We start from the raw sequence: 9,882 nt of genomic DNA, 5'->3' as shown, positions 1-9,882 counted from the left end.
TAAATTTATCTGCTGTGAAGAAGCCACCTGAGCAGTGCACCCTGGGAGTTATGTTTTATCTGAGGGCAGCTGAGCAGGCAGCTTCAAGCTGCTCTGCCCTCCTTTCTCAGGATAGTTTTATACGACTCTGTAACCAGCTGTGCAAAAAAACAAAAGTCCGTCCTTCAAATGACGGCGTGAAGTCTGACTGAATTTTATTTTGCCCGCTGTAGGAGAATATTTAAACCAATAGACCGCATGATCTGATTGGAGCTTCTCCCGTCCCGCCTGCTGTTTGACTCAGACCACCAGGTCCAATCTGACAGCAGCCTGAACTCGGGCTCACTAAAGCCAATCCTGGTTACTCATGCTGTCGTGCTGTTGGATACTCACTCGCTGAGCAGAGCGAATCTCCGCAGGCTGTCCAGGAACTCTTTGCTGCCGCCCTGGTGGAAGTGCAAAGCAGGCAGCGAGGCGGACGACTCCTTCAGTCTGAACACCAGGAAGGTCCAACCCTCCACCTTCACCGTGATGGACCTGAGGTCGCCAACACTGAAGGTCAACGCCCACCTGCTCCTCTCATGGCTGTGGTTCAGAGCGCCTGAGAGACCATGGAGAGGGACCAGAAAACACACGCTTCATCAACCAGGTTCTACAGCAGGTACTACAGGTACTGCAGCAGTACTATAGCAGTACTGCACACAACCTCCCCACTACACTAACATACCATTGTTGTCATTGTCTGTAATGTTGTTATTTTACCAGGTGAACTCTGAGCTCAGAAACTTCACCTGAACTTTTTTTCTGTTTGTCTGAAAGTGTTTCTGTCACCTGTCAATCAAAACTGAGAGACCACAGACCTCCTGAGCCGAAAGTAAAGATCAATATCCCAACTTATCCAGAGAGATTTAATCATTACCGGCTGAAATAAATCTGATTGTTTCTTTCCTGAACTCTGCTGTCGGCCTCCAGCCTGCAGGTGTCGCAGCATTTCACTGCACATGAGGGCGGAAGGTTGAATGTGGATGTGAATCAGTATTTTGGTGGAGCGGTGAGTTACGGAGTTGCACAACACACAGATTCACAGAGCTGTGAGCTTTCTTGTCATTAGAGGAGAGAAGCAGCTGCTCGTGTTCAGCTGTTACTAACTCCTGTTCACTCAGTGAGAAACGTTACTGAACCAAAGTAAACTTGTCTGTTTGTGTCTGACCAAAGATCCTCTGTGAGGGAAGACGCTCCGCTCTGCAGTCCAACAGAGTGAGACGTCTCCTCTAATAAAACCATCAGCTGATCTCAGTTTCACGAGTCACGTCCACCAGTTAAACTTCAGATCAACTGCTCAGCTTCAGTATTTAGCATCTACGGCGGTTGCTCCAAAGTGTCAGAAACATATTTATATAAATGTCAGCTCAGACTCAGAATCGGCAGAAGGTCCATATTAAAGGACACCTGTGTGTGAAACAGTATTGTCAGCTTGGCACTGTAACTGCTGAGCCGTGTTCACATGTTGAGAATGCAGTGAAACGTGTCTGTCAGGAGCTTCCAACACTTTCATTTCCTCAAACACCCAAAACAGATTTCTGGCTCGTTTTACTGTCGAGACCTTTAGATTAAAACCTGCAGTCGAAGTATTTAAATGACGAAACAAAGAAAAATACAAAGAGGAAACAGAGAAACTAAAATGAGTTAGTGCTGACGAAAGCATTAACTCATTCTTTATGTTTAAACAAGTGAAAATACACGAGCCGCATTAAAGAGTAATTTTGGTATTTTAACCCCGTTTCCACATCTGGTGGGGTTGAAATGCCTCGTGGGTACAGGAAGGTTTTAAAACTCGGGTAGCGTTTTAGTGCGGACGGGCAAAAATGGAGGACTTTAGAAACGATGACGCAGACGCTCACGCTCGGCTCCTGCAAAGCAGAAACACAACGCTGCTGACAGAGTCTATGTTTTGGTGTTTTTATTCAAATATTCTGTACCGTGCAAACAACACTTACAGCCTACACTTGCCAAACTCCCGTGTAACATTCAGTAACAGTCCCAGCTCGTTATTGGTCCATGCAAAATAAAATCTTCTTCGTCTGCATTTCTTTATTCTTTCTCCAAATCTTCTGTAACTACAGAACAGACCATCTGCTTCCTGTTTGTGCGCTAGATGTGCGTTTTCAGTCGTTTTAATACAGACGGACATCAACTCTGATACGCAGCTAAAATGCTGCTGTGGACAGAGATCGTGTCCGTTTTAAACTACCGGAGCAGTGTGGGCGGGGCCTCAGCCTGTTACACCAGGTGTCTGACAGCATCGTGGAACGGATCCCTACGAGGGACTCCCGGTGACCCCCTTTGTTTTTAACAGGAAACTGAAATCTGGTGAGAGGTGAGTTGCTGCAGGAGGACGCCGGTGGAAACGAGTCATTTAAACACCAACAGTTGTAGAAACACCAAAATGATCCTTTAACGGTATTTACAAACTTAAACTTTCTAAACTTTCTAAGTGGAATTTCAGTTTAGGGTCTGCTCCCTGAGCCCATCATCTTATCACCAGGTTCTACACTTCAGTGCTTCTGACTTCACTGATGTTAGATGAGGAGAACTCACCTTCTCCGTTTGTACAGGCTTTCTTCTTGAAGGACACAGCGTTGACCATGTCCCACTCCGTCTCGTAGCTGTGCTGTGTCTCCAACAGCTGGTGGGACCTCGCTCCTGAACACTGGTCCCACTCCACGACTGAGCTGGAGTCCTGACGACACACACAAAGTCATTTCAACGTCTTCTGCATTAGAAGGAGTTTACTCTACTTCTCTTAGGAGGGGAATTCTGAATCGAAGGCTGGTGCTCCCTGGTGGTTGGTGGGTTTAAGGCGCTGACCGTGAACTGCCAGCGGACCTCAGCTCCTCGGTTGTTCTGTCTAATAGCCATGAATAAAAGCCTCAACAAATACTTTAGCAAGCATGTGACGGGCTGGACTTTAGGCCGAGCTCTGTAACTCACCCACATTTACATTTAACTCTATGAAGTGTGTTGGGCTTTGTAAAGATGTGGAGGTGCATGTGACAGTTTCTGCAGCAGCTTGTGAGGACGTCCACACTGAAGCTGAGCTGCCTGTCAGAGGCTGGACGTCCATCAGAAGAGGTTTCAGTCAGGGAAACGTGAAACAACAGGCGATGAAGGGTTACGAGGAAACAAATAGAAGAAGAAGTGAACTAAACCCAGAGTTAGCTCCAAGTCTGTTGAATAATAAACTTTTCCTTAAAGAAAATTTAAAGGTTTTCTGCTGAAATCAAACAGGTTGAATTTTGAAGATGGAATTCATTTGAACTTAGGGCTGGACAATAAAACAACAATAATTATCGCAATATAATTTTTTTTCAATAACAATATAACAAATATTCAATAAATTTTCAAATCACTTGAATCATACACAAATTAGGACTTAATTTTTTATTAAGATGTTTATTTTGTTGAGGAAAAAGCACACTTACTTACTTTTACTCATGCATATTTGATTTGATTTAATTTAATCAGATTTGTTTTGAATGTTCTACCTCAGATTTAAAGAAGAGTTTAAACCACAATTAACCATTAAGTTTTTTCAACTTTCACTCAGGAGGAAAAATCAGCCTTTAAACTCATAATGATTTGATATATATCGATATCGAAAGATATGGAACTTTTTATCGTGACAACGTTTTTGCCCATATTGTCCAGCTGAACTACACGAGAGTCTGAAGTATGCTGGTGAAGGTGACCGTGTTCTTAGACAAATGTGTTTAATGCGCGAGTTCACAGAATAGTATTGCATATCGGGATGTCACGAGAACCGATCCTTCGATCGATACTAAAATTCTGAAAATATGTCGGTACTGAAGGTACCGGAGGTGCAAAACATGTGGAAGATAGAGACGAGTGTAGCTGCAGCTCCGCCTCGACTCGTCCAATAGAAGGAGTTTGGAAACCAGGTGAAGTTAGTTTCACAGTTACACACTGTTTCTCCGTTTGATCACCTGAAAATACACAAAGATGACGAATAGACAACGCTCCTGTTACTGAAATGATTTTATTTGATGATGTTATTTTATATATTTAGTACGGGGGTGGAAAATAATAGATTTATAGATGCATCGCTTCAGTCTGGCTGTAAATGTGCAGTGCAGGTCACAGCGTGTCCGTTAATCAAAGTCTGTCTGTTGTTTTCCGACGGCTGGATAAGTGAAGGCGGTTAGCGCTAACGTTAGCTAATGTCTCCTCTTCAGACTGCCGTCTGGAAGCTGAGCAGGAAGCTTTTTAGCTGCTAGTTCAAGTTCGTTTGTCGTCATTCATCCACATATCGAGGACACAATGAACCAAATGCCGTTTCTCAAGGCTCACGGTGCTCAATACTGGATTAGAATAATTAACTTTCAGGACACAAACATGTAACCACACTAGACGGGACAAGAACAGGAACAGATATATTAAGGTGGAGTGAACGAGGTTTGGCTGGAGAGGGTAAAGTGCGTAGTTCAACCCCCATCTGACTCTGTACAAGAGCTGGGTGATGTGGCTAAAAACGTTATCACGATAAATGTCAAATCATTATTTCTTTCAAGTTTAAAGTTTTTGCTCCGGAGCAAAAAGACACCAGATGGTTAATTATGTGGTTAAACTTTTCTTTATGGTCAGAACGTGACAAACACCTGATGCCAAACTGTGGATCACCTAACAAATCTGAGATAGAAACATTCAAAACTATTATGATAAAAATCTTTTTTCAGTCCCTTTTCCTCAACAAAATAAATATCTTAATAGAAAAGTGCTAATTTGTTTGCGATTCAAATGAAATCAAACATTTATTGACGATCTATTGAACATTTGTTATATTGTTATTGAGGAAAAATATATTGCGATAATTATCTTTACTGTTTTATTGCCCAGCCCTACTCTATACTAGCAGCAGAGGACATTCCCGCCCTTGAGGTGACGCATCGACGAATCGAATCGTTGACCTGATAATCGTAATCGAGTCGTGAGACCAGTGAAGATGCACACCCCTAATATTGCATGGTACTGTGGTAATGTGTGGTGAAACACACTGAAGTGAAATCCAGGAGGCAAACTGAGACAAACCTTTCCAGCACACAGCATGTTCGATGGGTCGACGGTCTCTTCCAAAGGTCTGTACTCCACGATGATCTCTGCATCCTGACGGTGTGGAGAGACAATCAACAAGATTCAAACCAGGAAGCAAGGAAGCATTAATGACACCCACGTCGAGCTAAAACAATCGATTAATCACTCAGAATATTAACTGTTAATGTCTCTGATAATCTATTAAATGTTTAAAACTTTATTCAACAGTTTTCAGCTTCTCAAAAATGTGAATATTTCTTTCTCATTTCAAGTCGTCAGCTGGGAACTATTTTCTGACAATTTATAGACTAAAAAATAATCTGCAAACGAGTCGGTAATGAAAACAGACTCTACACCCACGTGTGAATACCAGACAGGGCCATTCTTAACTCGCCGTTTTTACCTTGTCAACAATCCGAAGTGACCCTGAAATCAGTAAATCCTGCTCGATGCCATCTTCATCGCCGCCCGGATGTATGAAGACTCCTTCGTGTTCAAAGATAACCTGTGTGAAAGATGTGGTGTTAAGGCTGGTCCAGTTCAGACTGCTCCTCTGACTGTGCTTTACATTACACACATAGTGAACGCTAAGATGCAGAGAGACGCAATTTCCGGGTGGGGCGGTGTGTAAGACGAGCTGGCCGCAACGCGAAGCGATTAAAATTTTGTACTTTACTGTGAAACAAGTTAGCCTAGCCCTGATGTCGTTATTTCAGCATCAGTTTGATCCGTTTATTGAAACTAAATCACAGCTACATATTTATTTTGGGTTCATCCAGCTGCGGTATTGGCTGTTTGTGTTCATTTGCCACGTGAGGAAACCAACGCAAAGATTAAACGCGTGTTTGGTCTGAACGCACAGGTCTGCGGCTGATTCTCTGATGCTTGGAAAAACTCGGGAGGATGTTAAACATCATTTCCTGCTGTTCTGAAAGGTTTTACCACAATCTGTGTAACACAAACAGGATTTTAACACGTTTCTCAAGTTGTGGCTGTGTTTTCTGTCCAGGTAGCTGCTCTTTTTGTAAAACACACGAAACATATTAAAAGAGTTTTAGTGTGAAAATATGAGATAATAGTGAGTAACATCAACACAAAAAAATATAACTGATAACATTTTGTACATAAAATCAACAACAAACAAACAAAGGTGTTCAAATCTAGTTTGTGTTGCAGCAGACAGAATATTTCTTTTATCCAGATGTTTGAAGACAGTCTTTAAGGATTTTAGAAAAACCTTCAGAACAGCAGGAAGCGATGTAAAACCAGCTCCTGGTGTATTTTTATGGAAACTGGGTGTTTAGCTCTGTGACTTGGATGTAAACACACAAGAGAAACAACCTGGAGCCACATAAAGTTTCCTGGCAGGAAACGTGTTTTTAGGTTAGCAAGTGTGCAGTGTTGTTTTAATAGAAAACAGAAGAGAAACTCGCATTTAGCAGACAACAGTGGTGATTTGACAAAAAGCAGTAACATGTGGGGTTCTTTGTTTGTTTTTTCCGGCACTGATGTTGACCTGTTTGGTGACTTCTCAGGGAGCCAATCTGTCAATAACCTTCAGCATTCAGACAAAACAAAAGTAAACATTTTGCTGTGATTTAAAAGCAATAAACGGACCAAACTAATGCCGAAATTACTACAACATGATGCAGTTTTGTTAAACATATGAATTCATGCTTTATCAGGTCTGTCAGAAAAACAGCAAGACAACAGTTTTAAAAAGGTTTGTTTTCTGAATGGAGTTCGGATCGACCAGGCCTGCGATATTCTAACCTGTTCACAGTGAAGTACGATAGCTGGAATAAAGTAACAGACACATATTTTCTGAACTCACCAGGTATTTCCTCTCTTGTGTTTTCTCTAAACAGTCTCCTGTTTTGTCTGGTTTTAATATAAAGTGGTAACTTAGTCTCACAGAGCTCCGGGTGAACAAGGATGATACCAACAACAGTGGAAGTCTGAAACATCTCGCTGCTGAGAAGCGCGAGTAAAGATAAATCTACGTTTTAATCTGAAAAACTTAAAGTAAAAAGTTGATTTGATAAAAGCAGTTAACTGTGAGCTCCTCCCGCCGGTAAACGGCTCCGTTATCAGAGACCGCTCAGACTGTTGGTGTTTCAGAAGCTGCGGAACTGTCCCGACCTAACGTTAGCTTTCACCGTTTCGTGTGGCCGCCCACGGGTCGTGTTGTGTAACGTTATCTTTAAACAACATATAAACACGGACACGGCTGTAAACCGTGTAAACCGTGTAGGCTGTAACGCTGTCGTGGCACTGCTGCCGCTGCTGCCGCCGCCGCCGCCGCCGCTGCGGGCTGCTGATGTCGCTGTGGCTACAACACAGCTAGCGCACAGCGGCTAACGCTAGCTAACTTCAGCTAACTCATGAGCTAGTTCGCTAACTACGCTGCGCTGAACGAGCTGGAACTGCAGACCAACACGGCGATTAAACCCTGACCGAAGTTACAACGGACACACGTTTAAATATAAATAACGTTAACATGTTTTTTACCTTGACGAGGGAATCCGCCGCCATGTTGCCTCCTCTCTCTCGCTCGCTCCCTGCCGATGACGTCAGCACCTCACGTGCCTCTCAACTTCCAAAACAAAACTGACAAGTCAGCTTCCGATGCAAAGCTTTGGTGCGCACGCGCAGTGCGGGTCACCTTTGTTGTTGTTTTGTTTTTCTTTGTTTGTTTCGTAAAAATAAAATATAAACATGCCGATAGCCGTAATGCGTTGCTTAATCTGTAGTCGGCGCATTTCGGTTTTATTTTGGAAAGTCACGTTTTTAAACCAAAAAGAAAAACAGCAAACAAGGTGCTTATTTATGTTTTTAGTTTTTTTTTTAACTGCCTTTATTGAACACGTTCAGGTGAACAGGGCAACAATTTACATTGATTAAATCACAACACAAGACAACGTTATACAAGGCAACAGCAGAAAATATGAGGACAGGTTAGAACATTTTTTATTTAAAAATTGTTATTTTAAAACAGACAGAGCAGCCAAGGTAGCAGCCACATATAACATGACAAAATTCACAATGAAACAAAAAGTACAGCTAGAAACACAACCACACGCCTCCTTCACCACATTCTTTATTGCACAAATTTTTCAATTGATATGCACGTCTCTGATTATATCATTTACCAAGGTATGAGGAAGACCAATTTCAGAATCAGAATACTTTATTGATCCCGAGGGTAAAATAGATACTCGCAAAGCATAAAGAATAGAAATAATAGTAAAAGTTGGTAAGCAGAGAATATAATAAAGTCTAACATATCTACAAATATAACGAATGAAAATACATGTGGATATTTAAAGTATTAACAGAAGTTGTAAGATCTTTTATGATTCTGTCTTCCTCCTAGATCCAGTATGTTTCCCTCTCAGCTCATCTTTAACTGGCCCAACAAATCTGACGTTTAGACTCCAGTGCTACAACATATTTAAATCCATCACTATCTATGAGTTGGACTCTAATCTGTGGAGCCAGGAAGTTCCTGTAAACAGTCTTGTGAGACTCGACCTTGTAATATTCCCAGAAAACACAGATATCTTCTGGCCTGACGCCAGAGCTGATGTCTCTACCTGATCAGTCTAACGAGGACAGTTACACCAGAACCAGAGCTGGAAGGTCAGCTGAAAATCTAAGCAGCAAACAACACCAGAATAAATTAATAAATTGCAATGTAAGTGACTTGGATTTCTGTTGATGCCAACCGCCATTAAACAACAAAGAAGAAGAAGGAGGAAGTTTTTTTTTTTAATGTATTTACATTTATTGAAAATTGCACAACAATATTTGGCTAAATTGGACATTGTGTCGACGGATGCACTGAGAATTACATTTTGTACCAAAGTCTTCAAAATATAAAACTTCCAATGGTTGTAAATGTTTGACAGACCAAATATTACAGGGAAACACTTAAATTACCACTCTGAACAACAAAAAACAGACTGTTTTTGTGTAGGCTTTAAATGTGTGTTTTAAATTAGCCCCTCGTCAAAGGAGAATTTCTGTTACTGCTTTAGGACAGAAAATAGAGTTATCTGTCTCTGAAATGTTGTTTTCCAAGGATTTCTGAAGAGAATGAATCTGTTGTTCCACATCATGGGGTAAAGAAGGAGGAGGAGGAGTTCTGTTGTTCCTCTTTGAATAGGAAAAGAAATTGAACTTTATTTTAGAAGAATCCGTTTCTCCTCCAACAAAAAGGCTCTGAAGAAGCTTCACACCTGTTCTGGCTTGAAGGTCTTATTTTTATTTTTCTGCAGGATCCTTTGTGTGTTGGATTTACCCTTTGCTAAGACTCTTGTTGCCTTGTCATTTCTGTTCTACTAATAAAGCTTTGCTTCCGGTCTCGTTGTGTCGCGAGAGTTGGACGAGAGCAGCAGAGCAGCAGTTAGCCGTGGAGCTAACGGAGCTAACCGTCAGAGCGGGCGGACCGGATCCTGATCGGTGAGACCTGAACGTGGATCAGAGATCTGCGGTCCGATGAGTTTAAAACCCGCAGCTAGCTGGCGACGACCCGTTTGGACTTCCCTACAGAATGGACCCGAACACGGCCAGTGGTTCCCCCAGAGAGGAGGGCGAGCTGGAGGACGGAGAGATCTGCGATGATGAAACCGAGGAGAGTGCGCCGCTCCGGCGGGGGGGGGATGGGAACAGGCCGGGCCGCGGCGCCCCTCCGCGGGCTCGGAAACCCCACCAGCGTCCGCACAACGTGCTGCCGCCGATGGGCCACCCGCCGCCGGACTTCCGCCGCCTGATGCCGTACAACCGCGGACC

The 9,882-nt window shown here is 42.7% G+C and overlaps 1 protein-coding gene across 3 annotated transcripts in view; it reads right to left on the bottom strand.

Moving 5' to 3' along the window:
- The window catches only part of tbc1d15 (TBC1 domain family, member 15), an 18,674-nt gene extending 10,948 nt beyond the window's left edge, over positions 1-7,726 (bottom strand). For 2 of the 3 annotated variants that reach the window (XM_046038616.1, XM_046038617.1), the window contains exons 1-5: positions 7,600-7,726; positions 5,492-5,593; positions 5,086-5,160; positions 2,578-2,719; positions 373-580 (exon numbers count right to left, since the gene is read on the bottom strand). In XM_046038616.1, the coding sequence (XP_045894572.1) occupies positions 373-580; positions 2,578-2,719; positions 5,086-5,160; positions 5,492-5,593; positions 7,600-7,623 (551 nt within the window). In that variant the 5' untranslated portion in view covers positions 7,624-7,726. Of the gene's footprint in view, positions 1-372; positions 581-2,577; positions 2,720-5,085; positions 5,161-5,491; positions 5,594-6,922; positions 7,077-7,599 lie in introns of those variants that run through there. The other variant, XM_046038618.1, reaches the window with a different exon arrangement.
- Between the last annotated feature and the right edge of the window lie 2,156 nt (positions 7,727-9,882).

Source organism: Micropterus dolomieu, linkage group LG22 (genome assembly GCF_021292245.1).
Source record: "Micropterus dolomieu isolate WLL.071019.BEF.003 ecotype Adirondacks linkage group LG22, ASM2129224v1, whole genome shotgun sequence".
Lineage (NCBI taxonomy): Eukaryota > Metazoa > Chordata > Actinopteri > Centrarchiformes > Centrarchidae > Micropterus > Micropterus dolomieu.
This window is presented reverse-complemented; position numbering and strand designations above follow the sequence as displayed.